The sequence below is a fragment of the Calidris pugnax genome, unplaced genomic scaffold, assembly GCF_001431845.1.
Source record: "Calidris pugnax isolate Ruff unplaced genomic scaffold, ASM143184v1 scaffold275, whole genome shotgun sequence".
NCBI lineage: Eukaryota > Metazoa > Chordata > Aves > Charadriiformes > Scolopacidae > Calidris > Calidris pugnax.
The window spans coordinates 142,260-167,021 of NW_015091057.1; the positions used below are offsets into that span (position 1 = coordinate 142,260).

At 57.9% G+C, this 24,762-nt stretch overlaps 1 protein-coding gene across 1 annotated transcript in view; it reads right to left on the reverse strand.

Annotated features, from left to right (window-relative positions):
• Window positions 1-6: 6 nt before the first annotated feature.
• The window catches only part of ARHGEF17 (Rho guanine nucleotide exchange factor 17), a 67,535-nt gene continuing 42,779 nt past the window's right edge, over window positions 7-24,762 (reverse strand). The window contains exons 3-22 of the mRNA XM_014956650.1: window positions 18,521-18,598; window positions 16,000-16,182; window positions 15,516-15,632; window positions 15,105-15,197; window positions 14,160-14,336; window positions 13,855-13,905; window positions 13,032-13,141; window positions 12,820-12,905; window positions 12,567-12,685; window positions 12,088-12,301; window positions 11,898-11,971; window positions 10,696-10,889; window positions 9,110-9,363; window positions 8,250-8,496; window positions 8,081-8,167; window positions 7,909-7,976; window positions 7,380-7,528; window positions 7,112-7,286; window positions 3,835-4,077; window positions 7-317 (exon numbers count right to left, since the gene is read on the reverse strand). Of these exons, the coding sequence (XP_014812136.1) occupies window positions 127-317; window positions 3,835-4,077; window positions 7,112-7,286; window positions 7,380-7,528; window positions 7,909-7,976; window positions 8,081-8,167; window positions 8,250-8,496; window positions 9,110-9,363; window positions 10,696-10,889; window positions 11,898-11,971; window positions 12,088-12,301; window positions 12,567-12,685; window positions 12,820-12,905; window positions 13,032-13,141; window positions 13,855-13,905; window positions 14,160-14,336; window positions 15,105-15,197; window positions 15,516-15,632; window positions 16,000-16,182; window positions 18,521-18,598 (2,910 nt within the window). The 3' untranslated portion in view covers window positions 7-126. The remainder of the gene's footprint in view (window positions 318-3,834; window positions 4,078-7,111; window positions 7,287-7,379; window positions 7,529-7,908; window positions 7,977-8,080; window positions 8,168-8,249; window positions 8,497-9,109; window positions 9,364-10,695; window positions 10,890-11,897; window positions 11,972-12,087; window positions 12,302-12,566; window positions 12,686-12,819; window positions 12,906-13,031; window positions 13,142-13,854; window positions 13,906-14,159; window positions 14,337-15,104; window positions 15,198-15,515; window positions 15,633-15,999; window positions 16,183-18,520; window positions 18,599-24,762) is intronic.

The following is a 24,762-nucleotide window of genomic DNA, read 5'->3' on the forward strand; positions in this document are numbered from 1 at the left end:
CACACAGAGAGCAGCCGGGTTGGAGATGAGAGGCGCTGGGGGTGGTGGGGACCAGGGGGGTCGGGGACCAGCACCCCCCCAACCCCTTCTTCTCCAGGATGGCCCCTGGGGGGGGGTCACAGCCCCTCAGGCTCTCCAGAGGAGGAGGTGGTTGGTGCTGTCGTCCCGTCCCACCGTCTCGCTGCTGCTGGTCAGGCGGAAGTCCTCGTAGCCGTCCCCCCCGCTGATCACCAGCATCTTGGGTTTGGAGAGGGCGAGGGCGGGGGCGCGGGGCCGCGAGGGGTCTCGTTTCTCTGCCTCGCTCGGCTTCTCGGCCCCTGCCAAGAGAAGAACCACAATGTCCTGTCAGATCTTCCCCCCCGCCCTGTGGCTTCCCAGTTCCCCAGCAGCAGCCGGCAGCGTCATCCCACCGGCGTCATCCCAGCATCATCCCAGTAGCATCATGCCAGAAGCATCATCCCAGCATCATTCCAGAAGCATCATCCCAGCATCATCCCAGAAGCATCATCCCACCATCCTCCCACCAGCACCATCCCAACACCCTCCCAGCATCATCCTTCCACCAGCATCATCCCAGCATCATCCCAGCATCATCCCATCAGCAGCATCCCACCAACATCCTCCCACCAGCACCATCCCACCAACACCCTCCCAGCATCACCCCCAACATCCTCCCACCAGCATCCTCCCACCATCCTCCCACCAACACCCTCCCAGTATCATCATCCCACCAGCACCATCCCAACACCCTCCCAGCATCATCCTCCCACCAGCATCGCCCAACATCACCCCATCAGCAGCATCCCACCAACATCCTCCCACCAGCATCATCCCACCATCCTTCCACCAACACCCTCCCAGCATCATCCTCCCATCAGCACAATCCCAACACCCTCCCAGCATCATCCTCCCACCAGCATCCTCCCAGCAACACACCAACATCATCCCATCAGCAGCATCCCACCAACATCCTCCCACCAATACCCTCCCAGTATCATCATCCCATCAGCAGCATCCCACCAACATCACCCCATCATCCCACCAACATCCTCCCACCAGCATCATCCCACCATCCTCCCACCAACATCCTCCCAGTATCATCATCCCATCAGCAGCACCCCAGCATCTTCCCAGCAACACCCTCCCAGCATCACCCCAACATCATCCTTCCACCAGCATCCTCCCAGCATCACCCCAACATCCCACCAGAAGCATCCCACCAACATCCTCCCACCCACCATCATCCCACCATCCTCCCACTAGCACCATCCCAGCATCATCCTCCCAGCATCACCCCAACATCATCCTTCCACCAGCATCCTCCCAGCATCATCCTTCCACTAGCATCCTCCCAGCGTCACCCCAACATCATCCCACCAGCACCATCCCAACACCCTCCCAGCATTATCCTTCCACCAGCATCACCCCAACATCATCCTCCCAGCATCATCCTCCCAGCTTCCCCCAACATCATCCCACCAGCACCATCCCAACACCCTCCCAGCATCATCCTCCCATCAGCAGCATCCCAGCATCATCCTCCCAGCTTCCCCCAACATCATCCCACCAACATCCTCCCACCAGCATCATCCCACCATCCTTCCACCAACACCCTCCCAGCACCATCCTTCCACCAGCCTCCTCCCAGCATCACTCCAACATCATCCCACCAGCACCATCCCAACACCCACCCAGCATCATCCTTCCACCAGCATCACCCAACATCATCCCATCAGCAGCATCCCACCAACATCCTCCCACCAGCATCATCCCACCATGCTCCCACCAACACCCTCCCAGTATCATCATCCCATCAGCAGCATCCCAGCATCCTCCTGCCAGCATCCTCCCAACACCCTCCCAGTATCATCCCAACATCTTCCCACCAACATTCTCCCACCCACCATCAACCCACCATTCTCCCCCTAGCACCATCATCCTCCCAGCATCACCCCAACATCATCCTCCCACCAGCATCCTCCCACCAGCATCCTTCCACCAGCATCCTCCCAGCATCACCCCATCAGCAGTATCCCACCAACATCCTCCCACCCACCATCCTCCCACCATCCTCCCACTAGCACCATCCCAGCAGCATCCTCCCAGCATCATCCCAACATCCTTCTCCCACCAACACCCTCCCAGCATCACCCCAACATCATCCTCCCACCAGCACCATCCCACCAACATCCTCCCACCATCCTCCCACCAACACCCTCCCAGCATCATCTTCCCACCAGCAGCATCCCAACACCCTCCCAGCATCATCCTTCCACCAGCATCCTCCCAGCATCACCCCAACATCATCCTCCCAGCATCATCCCACCATCCTCCCACCAGCACCATCCCCTCAGCATCTCCTCAGCATCCTCCTCCCACCAGCATCCTCCCAGCATCGTCCTCCCACCAACATCCTCCCACCAGCATCATCCCACCATCCTCCTCCCAGTATCATCATCCCATCAGCACCATCCCAACACCCTCCCAGCATCACCCTTCCACCAGCATCATCCCAGCATCACCCCAACATCATCCCATCAGCAGCATCCATCCCACCATCCTCCCACCAACACCCTCCCAGCATCATCCTCCCATCAGCAGCATCCCAGCATCATCCTCCCAGCTTCCCCCAACATCATCCCACCAACATCCTCCCACCCACCATCATCCCACCATCCTCCCACTAGCACCATCATCCTCCCAGCATCACCCCAACATCATCCTCCCACCAGCATCCTCCCAGCATGATTCCATCATCATCCTCCCACCAGCGTTCTCCCAACGCCATCCCAGTACCCTCCCACCAGCGTCTTCCAAATGTCACCACCACTTTCCCAGGCGCCGTATCTTGGCCCCCAAAAAACTCCTCCCACCCCCAAGTAGCCCCTCCCACCCCAAATTACCCCCTCTCCCCCTCAGCATCCTCCTCCCACCAGCATCCTCCCAGCATCAAAGGCAAGGATGGAGCAGGGATGTGTTGATGACCCCATTCCAAGGTTGGTTGATAACCCTTGGTTACCCACCAGTGGGAGAACATTCCCTGCTCCACAAAAAACACCTGCTCCGCCCTAGAGTGGCTCAGGATTGAGCTCACCTTCCTCCCCCTCCTCATCATCATCCCCACCTACCCGTCTCCCTCGGCAAGGGGAAGAGGAGGTCGAAGCCGTCGGGCAGCTCGATGGCGGTGAGGAAGCGGACGTGGCCGGTGTGACCTTGGGAGAGTCCCACCAACGTCGGGGCCGCCTTGGCCGAGACGGAGAGGGTCAACACCACCCCGGCGCTGGTCCCGATCCACAGCAGGTCCTTGCACACCAGGAGAGCTGTGATCCTCAGGCAGGCTGCCTTGTGCTGCCGGATGATGGCATCCGAACCTGCCGGGCATCCCAGGTGTCAAGGTCCCCTCCCCACCTTGGCATGGGGCTGGTCCCCTCTCCCCATATCAGCCCCTCCCACCCCAATTACTACTTTCCCCCCAACACATCACCACCTTCTCCCCATCCCACCCTGACCTCAGAGCATGTGGCTTTTCCCCATGGGAGGAATTAGGGTCTCCAAGGGAAATGTGGGGTCACTCCAGTGATGCCCCAAGCGTTGGGGGGGGCAACCAATTTCCATCCCCCCCCCTTCCCACCCTTAATTTTCCTCCCTGGATTTTACCAAGGCAAGGATGGAGCAGGGATGTGTTGATGACCCCATTCCAAGGTTGGTTGATAACCCTTGGTTACCCACCGGTGGGACAACATTCCCTGCTCCACGAAAACCACCCGCTGCGCCCTAGAGTGGCTCAGGATTGAGCTCACCTTCCTCCCCCTCCTCATCATCATCCCCACCTACCCGTCTCCCTCGGCAAGGGGAAGAGGAGGTCGAAGCCGTCGGGCAGCTCGATGGCGGTGAGGAAGCGGACGTGGCCGGTGTGACCTTGGGAGAGTCCCACCAACGTCGGGGCCGCCTTGGCCGAGACGGAGAGGGTCAACACCACCCCGGCGCTGGTCCCGATCCACAGCAGGTCCTTGCACACCAGGAGAGCTGTGATCCTCAGGCAGGCTGCCTTGTGCTGCCGGATGATGGCATCCGAACCTGCCGGGCATCCCAGGTGTCAAGGTCACCTCCCCACCTTGGCATGGGGCTGGTAATCCCACCCATGGCCACCCGTCTCCCTTCCCAGGGGTATCCGGGGGATGTGGGATGCAGGGGAGGGATCCCACAACTCCCCCCTGGCTGGTAAAAGGCACCCTTGGGTGCTGCCAGATTGGGTTGCCTGATTTACCATGGGATTATGAAGCCACCCAAGGGGTTCCCTATTACCCCACGGGATTATGCAGATGTCCAGGGGATTCCCTATTCCCACTCAGGATTATGAAAACACCCAGGGGGTTCCCTATTCCCACTTGGGATTATGCAGATGCCCAAGGGTTTCCCTATTCCCACCCAGGATTATGGAGCCACCCAGAGGATCCCCTATTCCCACCCGGGATTATGAAGCCACCCAGGGGATTCCCTATTCCCACCCGGGATTATGAAGCCACCCAGGGGATTCCCTATTCCCACCCGGGATTATGAAGCCACCCAGGGGATTCCCTATTCCCACCCGGGATTATGAAGCCACCCAGGGGATTCCCTATTCCCACCCGGGATTATGAAGCCACCCAGGGGATTCCCTATTCCCACCCGGGATTATGAAGCCACCCAGGGGATTCCCTATTCCCACCCGGGATTATGAAGCCACCCAGGGGGTTCCCTATTACCCCACGGGATTATGCAGCCACCCAGGGGGCTGCTCTATTCCCACTTGGAATTATGAAGATGTCGAGGGGATTCCCTATTCCCACCCGGGATTATGAAAACACCCAGGGGGTTCCCTATTCCCACCCGGAATTATGAAGCCACCCAGGGGATTCCCTATTACCCCACAGGATTATGAAGCCACCAAGGGGGTTCCCTATTCCCACCTGGGATTATGAAGCCACCCAGGGGGTTCCCTATTACCCCACGGGATTATGCAGATGTCCAAGGTTTTCCCTATTCCCACCCGGGATTATGAAAACACCCAGGGGGTTCCCTATTCCCACCCGGAATTATGAAGCCACCCAGGGGATTCCCTATTACCCCATGGGATTATGCAGATGTCCAGGGTATTCCCTATTCCCCCCTGGGATTATGAAGCCACACAGGGGGTTCCCTATTACCCCATGGGATTATGCAGATGTCCAGGGGATTCCTTATTCCCACCCGGGATTATGAAGCCACCCAGGGGACTCCCCATTACCCCATGGGGTTATGCAGATGTCCAGGGGGTTCCCTATTCCCATCCGGGATTATGAAATCACCCAGGGGGTTCCCTATTCCCATCCGGGATTATGAAGCCACCCAGGGGATTCCCTATTCCCACCCGGGATTATGAAGTCACCCAGGGGGTTCCCTATTACCCCATGGGATTATGCAGCCACTCAGGGGGCTGCTCTATTCCCACCCAGGATTATGAAGCCACCCAGGGGGTTCCCCATTACCCCATGGGATTATGCAGACGTCCAGGGGATCCCCTATTCCAACCTGGGATTATGAAGCCACCCAGGGGGTTCCCTATTCCCACCTGGGATTATGCAGATGCCCAAGGGTTTCCCTATTCCCACCTGGGATTATGAAGCCACCCAGGGGGTTCCCTATTTCCCAATGGGATTATGCAGATGCCCAAGGGTTTCCCGCGGGATTATGGAGACACCCAGGGGATTCCCTATTACCCCACGGGATTATGCAGATGCCCAAGGGTTTCCCTATTCCCACCTGGGATTATGAAGCCACCCAGGGGGTTCCCTATTTCCCAATGGGATTATGCAGATGCCCAAGGGTTTCCCTATTCCCACCCGGGATTATGAAGCCACCCAGTGGGTTCCCTATTACCTCATGGGATTATGCAGATGCCCAAGGGTTTCCCTATTCCCTGGGATTATGAAGACACCCAGGGGGTTCCCCATTACCCCATGGGATTATGCAGACGTCCAGGGGATCCCCTATTCCAACCTGGGATTATGAAAACACCCAGGGGGTTCCCTATTCCCACCTGGGATTATGCAGATGCCCAAGGGTTTCCCTATTCCCACCTGGGATTATGAAGCCACCCAGGGGGTTCCCTATTACCCCATGGGATTATGCAGATGCCCAAGGGTTTCCCTATTACCCTGTGGGATTATGCAGCTGCCACAGGGCTCCCCTATTTCTACATGGGATTATGCAGCCACCCAGGGGATTCCCTATTACCCCACGGAATCATGCAGCTCCCCCAAGGGCTACCCTTTTTCCACATGGGATTACACACAGGACCAGGGGTTGCCCTATTCCTGCATGGGATTATGCAGATGCCCAGGGGATTCCAGATCACCCTCTGGGATTATGCTGATGCCCAAGGGATGCCCTGTTTCTCCATGGGATTATCCATTTACCCTATTTCCCCATGGGATTAGGGCCATGGAGATGCTGGGAGGGCTGGAGCCCCTCTGCTGGGAGGACAGGCTGAGAGAGTTGGGGGGGTTCAGCCTGGAGAAGAGAAGGCTCCGAGGAGACCTTGGAGCCCCTTCCAGTCCCTCAAGGAGGGGCTCCAGGAGAGATGGGGAGGGACTCTTGATGAGGGAGGGGAGCCCTAGGAGGAGGGGGAAGGGTGTGACCCTGAAAGAGGGGAGATGGAGCTGAGATGTGGGGAAGAACTTGTTTGGTGTGAGGGTGGTGAGAGCCTGGCCCAGGTTGCCCCGAGAAGCTGTGGCTGCCCCATCCCTGGAGGGGTTCAAGGGCAGGTTGGAGGGGGCTTGGAGCAACCTGGTCTGGTGGGAGGTGTCCCTGCCCAGGGCAGGGGGTTGGAACTTGATAATCTTTGAGGTCCCTTCCAACCCAACCCATTCCATGGTTCTATGATCATGCAGCTTCATAACACCGGGGACAAACCCCCCCAGAGTGTGACATTTGGGGTCTCCTTCCCTGCATCCGGTGGGAATGCAGGAGATACTCAAGTTCTTGGTGCTGGATGCTGCAGGGCAGGGCATTTTCCAGGGGAAGGATGGGCACCAGCTGGAGACAACGATGGGGACCCATCAGAAGAGACCTTGTCACCGGTGGGACTTACCAGCCAGCATCTTGTGTACCGGGGGGGTGATATCAGCTTCGGCCAACTGCTCGTAGCTGGTGGCGTGGTAAAGCCGGACCTGGGCACTGCTCTGCAGAGCGACCCACACGCCCGTCCCCGCGCTCACCATGCAGGTGACACTGCGCCCACCATCCTGTCCCACCTGGAGTGTGTGCTGCGGGTGACAGAGAGCCGCAGTGAGGCCACCAATGAGGCCACCGATGCCCATCAAATGTCCCCTCAGACCTCCCGCCGTCACCCGTGGTACCTCTTGTGCCAAGGTGGTGGTGTTGAGGACGATGACCCGGTTTTGGCAGCCGCACCACAGCTTCCCCGCCACCGCCACCATCTTGGTGATGGGGCTCCCCGGTGAGCCCAGGGACAAGGACTTGGAGTTTTGGGGGTCCCAGAAGCGGCCTGGGAGGGTGGTGAGAATGGGGTGGGTAGTTAAGGCATCCCCACCCCCCAGAAAAGACATCTCAACCCAGCCAATGGGACGCAGTGGCTGGAGATGTCCACCTCCAGGTCCCCTGTTAGAGGGGACATGAGTTGATGTCCCCAGGGGATGCCAGTGGCGGGCAGGGACCAGGAGGATGATGCACACCTCCTCCTGGTTCTGATTTTGAGGTCTTCAGCATGGCTTGAGGGATGTCCCTTCCCAAGGAGGCGGGGAAGCCACTGGCACCCCAAGTGTCCCTCCCTGGGGGGTTGCCCAAGCACCCACCACCCAACAGCCACCACTTTGAGGCTACGTTTAACCTCCCCAGCACCTTTTGATGGCCCCAACCCGGCCTCACCTGCCTCCCGCTGGTACACAACGAGCTCCCCGTTGGCCAACGACACGAAAACCTGGTTATCCAGGTACCTGCGGGGAGAAAAACCCTTGGACAACCGGTCACAGAGACCTACTCAACCACCCCAAACCACCTCACTGTGGACATCCTGGAGCCAAAAGTCTTCCCCACTTACAAGATGCACATGACGGCGGCAGCGTGTTGCATCTTCATGCTGTTCTTCCTGTTGCGGATGTTGTCCGAAGACTGGTACACGTGGATGCTGTGGGAGACGAGCAAAGCTTGAGGCTCACCTGGCATCGGGGTCCACCCCACGTGGGTGTCCCTTCATCCTGGGGACGTACCAGCCATCCTCGGTGCCCAACCACATGGAGCTCTGATGGGCTTCAGGGTCAAGGCTGAGGAGGTCCTCGAGGCTGCCCCGGGTGAAGGAGCCACGGCTGGAGCGGCGCAGGGCTCGCCCGTCCGTGGGGCTCTCGCCGTGCCGGTTTTGGCCATAGGTGCCCGTGATGGGCATGAAGCCAGGTTCCTGCTCTTCCTCCGAGCTCGTCGTCTCTGCCGTTGCCTCCTTGCAGCTCGAGATCTCTTCATCTGCAGAGGGGGAGGAGGAAGGATCGCATCAGAACGGGACCACCCAACACTTACTAAAATGATGGGGAAGAGAACATGGGTGCCCTTGTGATGTCAAGCCCGAGGGAGGATGTAGGGATGCTTTGGTGGCCCCAAACCCACTAGGTTTTACTCAGAGCCACCAGCCCCATTGGGGCTGGGCTGATGCCCCCCCAACATCTCTCTTCCTGGGATTTCCTTGACTCAAAAGCCTCCAGATGAGGAATTCCTTGAGGAACGCAAGGCAGAGTGGCCAAAACGATGGAACTGCCCATCGTTTTAGTAGGGCTTGTTGCCATAGGACAAGGGGTAATGGTTTTTAAGTAAAAGAGGGGAAATTCAGACTAGACATAAGGAGGGGGGTGAAACACTGGCCCAGGTTGCCCAGAGAGGTTGGAGATGCCCAGATCCCTGGAAACATTCCAGGTCAGGTCGGATGGAGCTCTAAGCTACCTGATCTCATTGCCTATGTTCCTGCTCATTGCAGGAGAGGTTGGATTAGATGGCCTTCAAACATCCCTTCCAACCCAAACCGTTCCAAAATTCAATGACTTTGGGGCAAAGAAGTGTTTTTTTTGGCTAAGTAGGGACTTACTGCCAAAGCTGGAGGAGATGGTGGAGTGGCTGGCTTGGCTCTGCAGCGTCCCCGAGGGGCTGGGTGAGGACTCGTCATCCGTGTCGTCGCTATCGAAGGGCACCAGCTCCCTGTTGCCACCGTCCACCGGCTCCGAGAGCTCCAGCGATGAACCCGAGATGGAGATGTGAAGGCAGGGCTGGGGCCCCGCATCCTCGGCCTGCGCCGCCATCGGCTCCGAGGAAGGGCTGCCCACCACCTCAGCACGCTCCCTGCTGTGACGAGGAGAGGAAAAAAGCAGCTCCAGCATCACCTCCATAAAGGACGACCTATGGATGTGGTCTATCTGGACTTCTCTAAGGGGAGGAAAAAAGCAGCTCCAGCATCACCACCATAAGGGACGACCTATGGATGTGATCTATCTGGACTTCTCTAAAGGCCTTTGACATGGTCCCCCGTGACATCCTGCTCGCCAAATTGGAAAGATATGGATTCGATGGGTGGATTGTTCGGTGGATAAGGAATTGGCTGGATGGTCGCATCCAGAGGGTGGTACTCAATGGCTTTAAGTCCAGATGGAGAGCAGTGACAAGTGGTGGTCCTCAAGGGTCCGTGCTGGGACCAGTGCTGTTCAACATTTTTATCAATGATATAGACATAGGGATGGAGTGCACCATCAGCAAGTTTGCAGATGACACCAAGCTGTGTGGTGGTGTCGACACACCAGAGGGATGGGATGCCATCCAGAGGGACCTGGACAGGCTGGAGAGGTGGGCTCAGGTGAACCTCATGAGGTTCAACAAGAACAAGTGCAAGGTTCTGCACCTGGGCCGGAACAATCCTCACCATCAGTACAGACTGGGGGGTGAGGGATTAGAAAGCAGCCCTGAGGAAAGGGACTTGGGGGTGCTGGTGGACGAGAAGCTGGACATGAGCAGGCAGTGGGCACTTGCAGCCCAGAAGGCCAATCCCATCCTGGGCTGCATCAAAAGATGCGTTGCCAGCAGGTCCAGAGAGGGGATTCTTCTGCTTTACTCTGCTCTGGTGAGACCTCACCTGGAGTATTGTGTGCAGGTCTGGAGCCCTCAATAGAAGAAGGACATGGACCTGATGGAGAGGGTCCAGAGGAGGGCCACAAGGATGATCAGGGGGATGGAGCACCTCTGCTACGAGGACAGGCTGAGGGAGCTGGGGTTGTTCAGCCTGGAGAAGAGGAGGCTCTGGGGAGACCTAATAGCAGCCTTCCAGTACCTGAAGGGGCCTACAGGAAGGCTGGGGAGAACCTGTTTAGAAAGGCCTGGAGTGATGGGATGAGGGGAAATGGCTTTAAGCTGGAGGGGGACAGATTTAGATTGGAGATGAGGAGAGGGTTCTTCACTGGGAGGGTGGTGGAGCACTGGAACAGGTTGCCCAGGGAGTTGGTTGAGGCCCCTTCCCTGGAGATATTCAAGGTGAGGCTCGACGAGGCCCTGGGCAACCTGGTCTAGTTGGGGGTGTCCCTGCTGACTGCGGGGAGGTCGGACTAGATGACCTTGAAGGTCCCTTCCGACCCAGAATGATTCTATGATTCCATGCCCGGCTCCGTGGTGCTGGTGGGAATGTCCTACCTATACGCCCGCTTGAGACCGGGCACGGAGGCGATGCAGAGGATCCTGGCGGAGCAGACGGCGATGCAGGCCTCCACCGTGGGCTCCTTACGGATGCTGAGCAAACAAACCTGCCCCACGTAACCATCACTGTTGCAAACCCAAACCTCATGGGAGCTTTCCGGGCTGCCGTGGCTGGGAGAAGCACAAGAAAACTGCAAAAAGAGCAAAAGACGGGATGAGTTGGGTCATTCAGGAATGACGCAGGAGCTTTTGGCTCCTTGAGGGGGGATCTGATCAATCCTTTTAAATACTTAAAGGATGGGTGTCAGGAGGACGGGGCAGGTCTTTTCTCAATGGTGCCCAGTGACAGGACAAGAGGAAATGGGCATAAACGAGTATAAGAAGTTCCACCTAAACATGAGGAGGAACTTCTTTACTGTGAGAGTGGCAGAGCCCTGGAAGAGGCTGCCCAGAGAGGTGGTGGAGTCTCCTTCTCTGGAGACATTCAAAAACCACCTGGACAAGATCCTGTGCAACCTGCTCTAGGTAGACCCACTCTGGTGGGGGGGTTGGACTTGATGATCTTCAGAGGTCCCTTCCAACCCCATATGATTCTATGATTCTATAAGAGAGCTGTTGCAAACCCAAACCTCGTGGGAGCTTTCTGGGCTGCCGTGGCTGGGAGAAGCACAAGAAAACTGCAAAAAGAGGAAAAGATGGGATGAGTTGGGCCATTTGGGAATGATGCAGGAGCTCTTGGCTCCTTGAGGGGGGATCTGGTCAATGCTTTTAAATACTTAAAGGGAGGGAGCAAAAGACGGGATGAGTTGGGTCATTCAGGAATGACGCAGGAGCTTTTGGCTCCTTGAGGGGGGATCTGATCAATCCTTTTAAATACTTAAAGGATGGGTGTCAGGAGGACGGGATGGGCATAAACTTGAGTATAAGAAGTTCCACCTAAACATGAGGAGGAACTTCTTTCCTGTGAGAGTGGCAGAGCCCTGGCAGAGGCTGCCCAGAGAGGTGGTGGAGTCTCCTTCTCTGGAGACATTCAAAAACCACCTGGACAAGATCCTGTGCAACCTGCTCTGGGTAGACCCACTCCAGTGGGGGGGTTGGACTGGATGATCTCCAGAGGTCCCTTCCAACCCCATATGATTCTATGATTCTATGAGAGGACCGCAGCTCCCCTGGGATGCTTGAACCCAAACACCAAGTACCTGCATCCCGCTCCGCGTCTTCATGATGGGGATGGCCTTGAGGAATTCTGGGTCCAGGCAGTTTTTGCTGGAAGCTGGGAAAAAAAAAAATCAAATTGGAGGATGAAGAAGTGATGGAGAAAAAGGGGTCTACAAAACCGAGGGCATGATGCCAAGCCCACCACTGTATCCACCCCGTCCCTAGTGTTACCCAGCTTCTTCTTGGCATCCTCGAAGGCTTGCTCAAAGCCAAGCCGGGCATCGGGGTTGGGGAACTCAAAGATGAAGGACTCGGTGCCGTCAGCTTTGGTGGTGCTGAGCTCCACCTTGTTGGGGGGGAAGGCCATGCTGAAGGACAGGGACTGCTTCTCTGCCAGCTCCCGGTGGATGGCGGCCATCAGGTCCTTGATCACATCATCCAGGTTCTGGGGACAGGGACAATGCTTCAGCTTTCAGGGATGGACCACCATCAGCTGTGTGTGTGATGATGCCTCCATCCATCCATCCATCTCCAAGCATCCTTCAGAGGCTGCCCCATCCCCATTGTGGCTTTGGGGCTGGTGGCGTCTGGGCTCTTAGAGGACATTAATGGCCACCAGCCCTTCCACAGGCTCTCCTTCCCACTCAAGGATGTCCTGGTTGGTCCCATGAGGAATGTGTCCAGCCAAGGCACAGCACCAGGGCCTATACCTGGTGGGGGAAGCTGAGGGTCTCCGACAGCTTGCTGACTTGCCCCAACGTGCTGAGGTCTTCATCCAGACGGCAGATGCTTTTCTGGACGCTCTCCCGGTTGGTGGCTTGTGAGGCACCTATGTGGGAACACGTGCATGGTGGTGTTAACCTCTTCCTCCTCAGCATCACGTAGGGAACCTTCTACCCCACAGCCAGGGGTGAAGGATGGGTTTTGGGTTGGGATGGGACAATCCAGCAGGTGGTGACAGACCTTTGACGATGTCCACGTCCTCCAGTGGCAGCTTCCAGAGCAGTTTGTACTTGCTGGCGGTGTCGATCACACTGGCTGCCGTGTACCTGTGAGGTTGGGGGGGATGTCTGAGCTTCACCCATGTCCCCAGCACCCTAAAATCAGCCCAGCAGCAGGGACAGCCCCTAAGGCCGTGGGTTAATCGTGGTGGGTGTCCCCCAGGTGGTACTCACAAGCTCATGGAGCTGCGGCGGAGGGACCCCGACTTGCGCTTCAACGTCGTGCACACCAGCAGGTCCGTGAAGAGGAAGAAGGAGCGGTCCTTCTTCCCACCCACCGCCTTCTGAGGAGTGGTGGGAGACACCGAGGGGTTAATGTGCAGCCCCCCCCTCCACCCCCTCCCTCCACTGCTGTGTTGGAAGTGGTCCCTGCCTCAGTTTCCCCATGCACTGCCTTGGCAGATGGAGGTTCTGGGGTGGGATGGGTCCCACACCACTGGGGGAAGGCTGTGTCCTCACGATGGTGAAAGGGAACTTGGGTGCAACAGAAGTGCGGGCAAAGCCACAAGGTCCCACTTGTAGGGAACACCAGGTATGGGTTCACCAAGACCCCTGTGTTCTCCACCTCCAGCCTCCCTATACACCCCTGGCCTGGGGTTCTTGTGGGCTCTCCCTGCCTCCTGCCTGCTCTCAAACCCATCTTATCTTCTCACACACACTTGGGGAATTTTATATTGTCCCCATCAATCTGTCATCCATCCATCCATCCATCCATCCATCCATCCTTCCATCCTTCCATCCATCCCTTCATCCTTCTTTCCATCCACCTTCCATCCATCCATCCATCCATCCATCCATCCATCCATCCTTCCATCCACCTTCCATTCATCCCTTCATCCTTCTTTCCATTCACCTTCCATCCATCCATCCATCCATCCATCTGTAGCCTCCCATGGGCACAGAGACATCCCATGACCCACAACCACAGCCTCCCACTGCCCCATCCATTGTGTGGTCCCATGGCCCTGATGGCAACACGGGACCACCTTGCTCTTACCACTTCCACAACCATCTCCTGGCGCAGGAACCTGCGGAGTGGGGCCTGGAGCTGTGGGGACAAGGAGGCTCATGAGTGGGGACCCTTGTGAGCTTTGTCCCTGCCCCTGAGGCCCCCCAGCTCAGAATTGGTGCTCCAGGCCCTTCCCAAATCCCCAGGAGCCCACCAAGGCCACGTGATGATGGGGAAAGTAGGACTTGGAGAAGAAAGCAAGTGGCCCAGCCTGGGGTGACCCAGAAAGAGCAGAAATAGCTGCATTTTGGGGAGAAGGAAAGACTGACCCCCTGAAAAACCCTCATACATACGTCCTCCATCCCTTCGATGTGGGACTCGATCTCCTGCACGATCCGGGCGTTCCTCTCCACCTCCTCCGCACTCTTCATGCCCTTGTTGATCCTCTCGGCCACTTGTTTGATGTTCCGCTGGGCGTCGATGAGGAAAGGGTGGTCAGGGTGGTCCTCTGGCGTGTGCTTCAGCAGGTCCTACGATGGGGACACAGTTGGAACATCACCATGGCCAAACCTGGGCATTGGCGATGCCACGACACCCCCAATCAAAAGACAGTGCTGGTCTGGCTGCTGGGGATGGAAACCAGCCCCATACAGGAAAGGATTTGCAAAGAAACGAAGGCTTGAGCTTTGACCACCACCAGCCTGGTCTTTGCCACCTCTGAAGAGGCCACCAGCTCCTAAGAGCACATCATCACCTTGCGTGGACGCCTGAAATTCATCACTGGAAGGTTCAAGGTGAGGTTGGATGGGGTTTTGAGCAACCTGATCTAGCGGAAGATGTCCCTGTCCATGGCAGGGGGTTGGACTAGGTGGTCTTTGAAGGTCCCTTCCAACCCAAACCATTCTGTGATTCTCTGAAAGCACATCCCCACCACCCTCAGCACCAGGGATTGACCCCAGAATGGGGAAACTGAGGCACAGAGGGGTTGGCAGCGTGACTGGTCCCAAAATGACACTGCAATGTCCAACCTCCCAGCAGAAAGGGAGAGGGGAAGAGGTCTCCACACCCGTACAAACATGCTGGAGGTCACAGCAGGGTGACAGTCCTCAGGGTGACCATCCCCAGGAGGGCAAAGCTGCATGAATGCCCAGGGACACCAACTTTGGGTCAAGGGATGGGAAAAGGGACCAGGAGAGATATGAGACCCCTAAAAGCTGGAAGTGAGGAGGAACCATGGTCTCACCTGCTTCTGGTGCTGCACAGATGCCCTCCTGCCCGCACCCACTGCCCACACCCACCTTCACCAGCAGCTCGTATCGTGGGATCCTCTGCACCGGCTTGATCATCAGGTCAGACAGAGCCTGCTTCTCCTTGTTCTCCCTCATGCTTTGCTGCAAAACACCCGTGGGAGACAAGGATGGGCCCGGGAGGTGGGACACAGCAGGGACCCCGCGTGCCACCAGCCCAGGAACTGGAGCAACAACCCTTTTGGGTCAGGATGACTCCTTTTTACACCACCCAGAGTGACTCCAGTTCATCCCAACCTTTGCAATAAAACCAAGAAGAAGGTGTCGGGGGTGGGGGGAAAATTCCAGTCCGACCAAAGATCACCAGTTTACTCCCATCAACCCCCATCCCACCTCACCAGCAGCCTCGCAGGTAGTTCTGGACCTTGACCAGCATCTCTGGGGAGAAGAACCAGGACCCACCTCCAGAAACTTCATGAAGGCCGGCCGGGCTTCCTTGGCGATCCTGACGGCATCCTTGGCGTTGAGGAAGTTATCGATGTAGGCGGAGTAGATGTTCACCAGCACGTCCTTGGAGAACTGGGAAGGGCAAAAAAGATGGGATAGCTCCTGGGCAAGCTTGGAAGAAGCTGTCCCAAGGGTTAATCTTGGCTCTGGGCTGGCTCGGGGAGGGTTCGCCCGCCCGCCCCCCTTGATTTTTCAGCCCTGACATTTCTGCTCTCGAGGCAGAAACGTGGAGCTGCAGGCCCAGCCGGTCGCCGCAACACCCCGCCGTTACGCTAAGCAGACGGCAGGCCTGGAGATCGTCTCCTGTTCTCCATCTCAGGCGTGTTTGGCCCCGTCCTTTAATCACTCCCCTGCTTCCCTGCTCCAAAACTTCTCCTGCCGGGGAAAGAGGGCAAGGCCTGGCTTCCCCGGGGGGAAAATCCAACCCACCAGGACCTACCGACTGCACCAGGAGGTCGCCCACTTTCTGCTTCTCGTGCCAGTTCTGCACGCAGTCGTGGATCTGCTCCAGGAACTGCTCGTGGTGCTCCAGCAGCTCGGGGATTTGGTCGAAGATCTCGTCCACCAGCGACGGGTCGCACAACAGCGAGTTCTCCGGCTGCTTCAGTGGCTTCATGTAACCCTGCGGGGAAGCAAAGGCGTCGGGAGCCCCACAGATTTTTTCTTTTCCCACCCCCTCAATAGGAATTTTTCAACCCCTGTAAAATACGGGCATGGGTAGCATCCCACAGCAGGGGGTTTCTCCAGCCAACGTTGGGTTGGGCCCTTCAGAGGGACCACACAGCGCTGGGTCCCACCCCCCAGCCCCTCTGGGTCCCATCCCACCCAGTGCATCCCCACGGCAGAATGGGGAACGGGGCAGATCTGCACAAAGAACCCCCAAAGCACGACGTCCTCTGTCCCCCAGCCTTGAGAGGCTCCAAAACTTTGTTGTCATGAGCCTTGGTCACCTCCATCTCCTACAGAGCCTGACCCAGCTGGGGAATCACAGCAGCACAACCCTGGGATCCAAAAGCCGGTGGGTTCCTGATGGGATTTAGGGTGTTTGGGACCACGAGGGGCTGGAGGGAGCAGGGTGGAGGCACCGGGTCAAGCTTGGACCATCAGCATCTCTTGGGCAATGGCCAACGAGCGATGCTCTGGGTCAGTAGGAGAAGTGGGATAAGAGCAGGTCCTCTGCAAGGCTGGGTGGGCAGCTCTACTACAAAACCCCTTTTCTCCTCCCATGAGGCAGAGCTGCAGAGGGGAACAGGAGAGCTGGATTTCCAAGGAAAGCAGGATGAAGAAGGTCTTCTCAGGCTTTGCCGCCTCCTCAACCCAACCAGTATGGTGTGCTGGTGTCCTCCAGGATGCTGGGAGGACCATGGAGCTAAGCAGGGAGGACAGGACTCACCTCCAGCTGCTTTGGACATCTCCATCCAAGCTGGCAAGGGAGGAGTCATCCCTGAAGGATGAGGTTCCTCAGGCTGATGGTGGTTAACTTGTGAAAAGCCAACTCAGAGGGGCCAAATCCTTCCTGAGGCTCATAACCTGCTTCACCTGCCCTACTGTGGCCAACACCTCCAGCAGGAGCTGGGCTGGGCTCTGCCATTCATCCCACTCCTTGTGGAACTGGGGGAATCAAGGACCAGATGGGAAAGAAGAACATGGAGACAGCCCCTGCCTTGGCACAGGAGGAGAGCAGGCAGGGCTTGCTCATGCACCATCTGGCTTGGCTGGAAGATGATGCCGTGGTCCCTGTCCCTGGTAGCCACCGTGCCACAGCAGGGATCCAAACACCTTGTTCCAGCTCATACAGGGAACTGGGGGCGTCTGGAGCCTTGTGACCCCCTCCCAGAAAGCCAGGTCCCCCTGGTTGCACCATGTCAGGACGTGTCCTGTGGGCATAAAAGCCCGTGGCTCCCACCTGTGTCCAACCAGAGCCTCCAGTGGGGAACCAGTGAGCCCCAGCACGGCTGTCCTCTCTCCAACCAGCCTCCTGTCCCACCTCAGAGGAGGACACAGACCTCTGTCTGTGCCAAGACCAGAAGGAACACCACCCAACCCCAAACCCTGGACACTTTTCCCCAAAATAAACCCCAGAGCCCAGGTCCTCTCACCCCTCCAAGCCACCATCTGCACTAGCAGCAGCCTTGAAAGGTCCTTCCCTCCTGCAGCAACATACAGTAGAGGACATCTGGGTCCACCACAGGGGCATCCTCACAGGGGAGTTATGGAGAAAGTCAGGACAACGGGTGCCCTGTGCCCTGGTGGATGTGCCCAGCAGATGTCCTACAGGCACTGCTTGCTATGGAGCAGAGCAGAGCCCTGATTTTTAGGTGTTTCCACCTGCAGCGATGTGGTTGGACAACCCACACCTACGCCAGCAGTGACCTAGTCTCCGGGGCGTTGACCACCATTAACCTTCTGAAACATCTTCATTAACATCTGAAATGTGGGGTGGGACCCTCCGGCCAGGCTGCTCCAAGGGGGTTGGAACCAGCTCAGTTAAAAAAAAAAAAGACAGAGAAAAACTCTTGGCCCATGGCTGCAGGTGATGATGCTGAGCAGAAAATGGGGGGACATGCAAGGGGTCCCCCATCATGGGATGGCCATCAGCACCAGCCCAGGAGATAAGGTTCAACATGAGGAAGAGCATTCGGGGGGGCAACTAGAGGAAGGGGTGTGGGGACACGATACCCACCAGGTGACAACCCACCAGGAACGTTCCAGGTTAATTTTGGGGGGGACAGAGGTGACCCCCACACCCCGTTCTTCACACTATCGCCACGCCGCTCCCACCTCCTGCCCTGCTGTCCCCAACATCCCCAACTGCCACCCGTCCCCAAATCCATCCCCACGTCGCATCAGTGCTGGTAGAGCACCCATGGCTTGGGGTACAACTCGGGGTCCCAGGGATGGTGACGAGCAAGGGATGTGACAAAGTTTGGGGTGCCACCTTCCCAACCGTTCCCCCTTACCTGCATCAAGGTGCGCAAGGACTCCACGTAGGACTGCTCCGTGTCCAGCAGCGTCATGATGACGTGTTTCCTCATGTCCTGCCCCAGGGGTGGAAAGAAAGACAAGATGAATATTTTTTTTTTTGGGGAGGGGGGGTGACACGACGGGAGGGGAGCAACGTGGCGGGGGTGTCAGCGCCGGCGCGGGGGCTCGGCGGGGAAGGTGAACACCCGGAGGAACCCAGCTCCCCTCCGCTCCCTTCTCCACCCCGATGGAGGAATCCGGGAGGATTAGGAAGTACATGACACCGAGCTCACAGAGACGCCTGGTTTCCTCCGCGGCCGCGTCAGGAGCCCGCCCTGGCTCTCACAGCCCTACATGGGTCGGTCCCGGAGCCCTCCGTCTCTCCAACGGCTCCTCTCCGAGCGGTCCCGTAGGAATTCGCCTCCTGCCCAGCACCCCCGGGCACCCCAGAGCTGGGCTGGGGCCCCACAGGAAAGGGATTCGTGGGGTGGAGGGGGAGCACCAGGAGGTGGTGGGGTGGGATGGGCCACCAGCCTTCGGGAAGCAGATGGGTTGGGGGCTTCTCGGTTGTGGGGCGTGGAGACCCCCCTGCCTTGTACGGGGTGTTTTGGGGGGGGACGTCCCTGCAGCACAGCCTGGTGGCAAGATGCTCCAGAGCCTTGGGTGTGAGACACCCCAAAAGTTTTGGGTGCAAAAATGTTGCCATGGCCCTGGATGAGAGACACCCCAAAAATTTTGGGTGCAAGATGCTCCAGAGTCCAGGCTGCAGAGACACCCCAACAATTTTGGGTGCAGAGGTGGTCCAAAGGTCCTGGGTGCAGAGACACCCCAACAATTTTGGGTGCAGAGGTGCTCCAAAGGCCCTGGGTGTGAGACACCCCAAAAGTTATGGGTGCAAAAATGTTGCCATGGCCCTGGATGAGAGACACCCCAAAAATTTTGGGTGCAAGATGCTCCAGAGTCCAGGCTACGGGAGGGGAGCAACGTGGCGGGGGTGTCAGCGCCGGCGCGGGGGCTCGGCGGGGAAGGTGAACACCCGGAGGAACCCAGCTCCCCTCCGCTCCCTTCTCCACCCCGATGGAGGAATCCGGGAGGATTAGGAAGTACATGACACCGAGCTCACAGAGACGCCTGGTTTCCTCCGCGGCCGCGTCAGGAGCCCGCCCTGGCTCTCACAGCCCTACATGGGTCGGTCCCGGAGCCCTCCGTCTCTCCAACGGCTCCTCTCGGAGCGGTCCCGTAGGAATTCGCCTCCTGCCCAGCACCCCCGGGCACCCCAGAGCTGGGCTGGGGCCCCACAGGAAAGGGATTCGTGGGGTGGAGGGGAGCACCAGGAGGTGGTGGGGTGGGATGGGCCACCAGCCTTCGGGAAGCAGATGGGTTGGGGGCTTCTCGGTTGTGGGGCGTGGAGACCCCCCTGCCTTGTACGGGGTGTTTTGGGGGGGGACGTCCCTGCAGCACAGCCTGGTGGCAAGATGCTCCAGAGCTCTGGGTGTGAGACACCCCAAATGTTTTGGGTGCAGAGGTGCTCCAAAGGCCCTGCTCCCTTCTCCACCCCGATGGAGGAATCCGGGAGGATTAGGAAGTACATGACACCGAGCTCACAGAGACGCCTGGTTTCCTCCGCGGCCGCGTCAGGAGCCCGCCCTGGCTCTCACAGCCCTACATGGGTCGGTCCCGGAGCCCTCCGTCTCTCCAACGGCTCCTCTCGGAGCGGTCCCGTAGGAATTCGCCTCCTGCCCAGCACCCCCGGGCACCCCAGAGCTGGGCTGGGGCCCCACAGGAAAGGGATTCGTGGGGTGGAGGGGGAGCACCAGGAGGTGGTGGGGTGGGATGGGCCACCAGCCTTCGGGAAGCAGATGGGTTGGGGGCTTCTCGGTTGTGGGGCGTGGAGACCCCCCTGCCTTGTACGGGGTGTTTTGGGGGGGGACGTCCCTGCAGCACAGCCTGGTGGCAAGATGCTCCAGAGCCTTGGGTGTGAGACACCCCAAAAGTTTTGGGTGCAAAAATGTTGCCATGGCCCTGGATGAGAGACACCCCAAAAATTTTGAAAACCCAGGGTTCAGAAACACCCCAGAAGTTTTGGGTGCAGAGGTGCTCCAAAGGCCCTGGGTGTGAGACACCCCAAAAGTTTTGGGTGAAAAGATGCTAAAAACCCAGGGTTCAGAAACACCCCAGAAGTTTTGGGTGCAGAGGTGCTCCAAAGGCCCTGGTTGCAGACACCCCAAAAGTCCAGGGTGCAGAGGTGCTCCAGAGCCCACGGTGCAGAGACACCCCAAAAGTCTGGGGTGCAAGATGCTCCAGAGCCCAGGCTGCAGAGACACTCCAACAATTTTGGGTGCAGAGGTGCTCCAAAGGGGTGGGATGGGCCACCAGCCTTCGGGAAGCAGATGGGTTGGGGGCTTCTCGGTTGTGGGGCGTGGAGACCCCCCTGCCTTGTACGGGGTGTTTTGGGGGGGGACGTCCCTGCAGCACAGCCTGGTGGCAAGATGCTCCAGAGCCTTGGGTGTGAGACACCCCAAAAGTTTTGGGTGCAAAAATGTTGCCATGGCCCTGGATGAGAGACACCCCAAAAATTTTGGGTGCAAGATGCTCCAGAGTCCAGGCTGCAGAGACACCCCAACAATTTTGGGTGCAGAGGTGGTCCAAAGGTCCTGGGTGCAGAGACACCCCAAAGTGCTCCAGAGCCCACGGTGCAGAGACACCCCAAAAGTCTGGGGTGCAAGATGCTCCAGAGCCCAGGCTGCAGAGACACTCCAACAATTTTGGGTGCAGAGGTGCTCCAAAGGCCCTGGGTGTGAGACACCCCAAAAGTTTTGGGTGCAGAGGTGCTTCAAAGACCCTGGCTGCAGACACCCCAAAAGTCTGGGGTGCAAAGATGCTCCAGAGCCCAGGATGCAGAGACACGCCAAAAGTTTTGGGTGCAGAGATGCTCCGAAGGCCCTGGGTGCAGAGACACCCCAAAATTCTGGGGTGCAAAGATGTTCCAGAGCCCAGGCTGCAGAGACACCCCAGAAGTTTTGGGTGCAGAGGTGCTCCAAAGGCCCTGGGTGTGAGACACCCCAAAAGTTTTGGGTGAAAAGATGCTACAAAGACCCAGGGTTCAGAAACACCCCAAAAGTTTTGGGTGCAGAGGTGCTGTCAGGGGTGTAGAGACCCTCCACAGGCCCTGGGAAAGGAGATGTTCCAAGGTGTTGGGTCAGGAGACACTGCAATGGTCTTGTTCATGGAGGCCCTGGGTTCAAAGACACCCCAAGCTGTGGTGGTGAGACACCCCCAAAGGCCCTGGATGCTTAAACACCCCAAAGATCATGGAGGCTTGGACATCCCCAAGGCCAATTTTGGGTGCAAGATGCTCCAGAGTCCAGGCTGCAGAGACACCCCAACAATTTTGGGTGCAGAGGTGGTCCAAAGGTCCTGGGTGCAGAGACACCCCAAAAGTCTGGGGTGTGAGATGCTCCAGAGCCCAGGCTGCAGGGACACCCCAACAATTTTGGGTGCAGAGGTGCTCCAAAGGCCCTGGGTGTGAGACACCCCAAAAGTTTTGGGTGCAGAGGTGCTCCAAAGGTCCTGGGTGTGAGACACCCCAAAAGTTTTGGGTGAAAAGATGCTACAAAGACCCAGGGTTCAGAAACACCCCAAAAGTTTTGGGTGCAGAGGTGCTCCAAAGGCGCTGGGTGCAGAGACACCCCAACAATTTTGGGTGCAGAGGTGCTCCAAAGGCCCTGGGTGTGAGACACCCCAAAAGTTATGGGTGCAAAAATGTTGCCATGGCCCTGGATGAGAGACACCCCAAAAGTTTTGGGTGCAGAGATGCTCCAGAGCCCAGGGTGTGAGGCACCCCAACAATTTTGGGTGCAGAGGTGCTCCAAAGGCCCTAGGTGTGAGATACCCCAAAAGTTTTGGGTGCAGAGATGTTTCAAAGGCCCTGAGTGCAGAGACACCCCAACAATTTTGGGTGCAGAGATGTTTCAAAGACGTGGCTGCAGACACCCCAAAAGTCCGGGGTGCAAGATGCTCCAGAGCCCAGGCTACAGAGACACCCGAAAAGTTTCGGGTGCAGAGGTGCTCCAAAGGCCCTGGGTGCAGAGACACCCCAAAAGTTTTGGGTGCAAAAATGTTGCCATGGCCCTGGATGAGAGATACCCCAAAAGTTTTGGGTGCAGAGGTGCTCCATAGGCCCTGGGTGCAGAGACACCCAAGAGACCCTCCACGGGCCCCTGGGAAAGATGTTCCAAGGTGTTGGGTCTGGAGACACTGCAATGGTCTTGTTCAGGGAGGCCCTGGGTTCAAAGACACCCCAAGCTGTGGGGGTGAGACACCCCCAAAGGCCCTGGATGCTTAAACACCCCAAAGATCATGGAGGCTTGGACATCCCCAAGGCCATGGGTGCAGAGATGCCCCAAAGGTCCTGGGTGTAGAGATGCTCCAATTGACCTGGGCACAGAGAAACTCAAAGCGTCCCGTTAATGGAGACACCCCAAAGGCCCTGTGGTGGTGAGACACCCCCAAAGGCCCTGGATGCTTAAACACCCCAAAGATCATGGAGGCTTGGACATCCCCAAGGCCATGGGTGCAGAGATGCCCCAAAGGTCCTGGGTGTAGAGATGCTCCAATTGACCTGGGCACAGAGAAACTCAAAGCGTCCCGTTAATGGAGACACCCCAAAGGCCACGGGTGCAGGGACACCCCAAATGCTGTACAGATGTCCCAAAACCCCTGTGGACAAGGACCTTCCACAGGTCCTGAGTGCTCGGATATCCCAACAACCCTGGGCGCAGAGATGTCCCATGGGGCTACCACAGCATGTTGGGACCAGGTTCCCCTGATCTACTGCTGCTACAGGGTCTGCCAGAGCCACCAAACCCCCATGTACCCCACCTCCTCATGGGATGAGCCCATGCCCCCCAGCCACAAGGGGACATATGTCCCCCCACTGCTCCCAGTGGGGACACGGGTGCCAAGAAGCCACACTGCAACCACAAGAGGAAGCCTGAACCCAACCAATCCTCACCACGGACGGAGGCCACCATCTCCCTGGTGGTCCCCAAGGAGCTATGTGGAGGGATCATGACAAGATCCCGCTCAGTGCTTGAGAACAGAGCCGTGCCTCAGTTTCCCCACTCACCCACCAAGCTGATAGAGGTCTTTTCAACCAAGCAAGGAGGAATCTGTCTAGAGCCAAATATTATGGTGACGGGTCAAAGCCCCCCCACCCAGGAAATCTGTCCCCCAAAAGACACAGATGCCGGGGTCCTCAGGGATGCTGGCTGAGACCTCCCCTCTTCATTACACCCTGAAGTTTATTAACCCTCCCACTGCTGGATTAATTCGTTGTAACGACGGGTTGAAGGGCGCTCACTGGAGGATGAGCTTTAGGGCTCCTCCTAAATCCCCCCCCACCCCCTCCATCCTGCCTCAGTTTCCCCACATCCCCCCCAAGCCTGTAGCTCCCCTCCTCCATATGATGCTCCTGGCATTTTCCGAAGCCGAGGGCCGGATGGTTGAGCTGAACGGCCTCAGCACCACGTCCTGCACCAGTGGCTCAGGTTTTTCCAGCAACGGGGAAGACGCAGGATGAGGCCCAGCCATTGGCAAGGGGATTTTTTAATATTTTTTTCCACCATCACAGCAGCCCTATTATCCCGGGGGGGGAGGGGAAATTCCCGCTGGGATGAGCAGGAGCTGGGGAGCAAGTGGTACCCAAGCAGGGGCAAGGATGTGCCCCGCTGCATCCCTTTACCCCAGCAAAGCCTCTCCCCGGCGTGGGGCTGATGTTGGTAGGGTCTCCATCTGCTCTTCCTGCCCCCCAACCCCATCCTGCCTTCTCTGGGAAGGGACCCGAGGGCTCAGCACCCTCAGGATCAGCCCCCACCGTGGGGGGCATTGGGGTATTTCCCCACTGGATGATGCCTCTGTGGTGTAAATCAAGCATTGGGGTGGTGGTGGTGGTGGAAGGGATGTCTCCAGCCCCCCAAAATCACCCTCTCCCCCCCCAATATCACCCTCTCTGGGTGGGAGCCTCCCCCCATCCCTGCAATCCGGAGAACCCCGGGGGCGGCAGGCTGAGGATGAGGATGGAGGCGCCGTTGCCACGGCAATGCGCGGTCCAGACCCCGCAGGTGCCGGCATCTGCACACGTGGCCAAACATGACGCATCCATGCACATACACACCCCCTCCCCCCAATATTTCCCCCCCTAATCCCACCAAACACCCCCCCTTCTCCACCTCCAGGA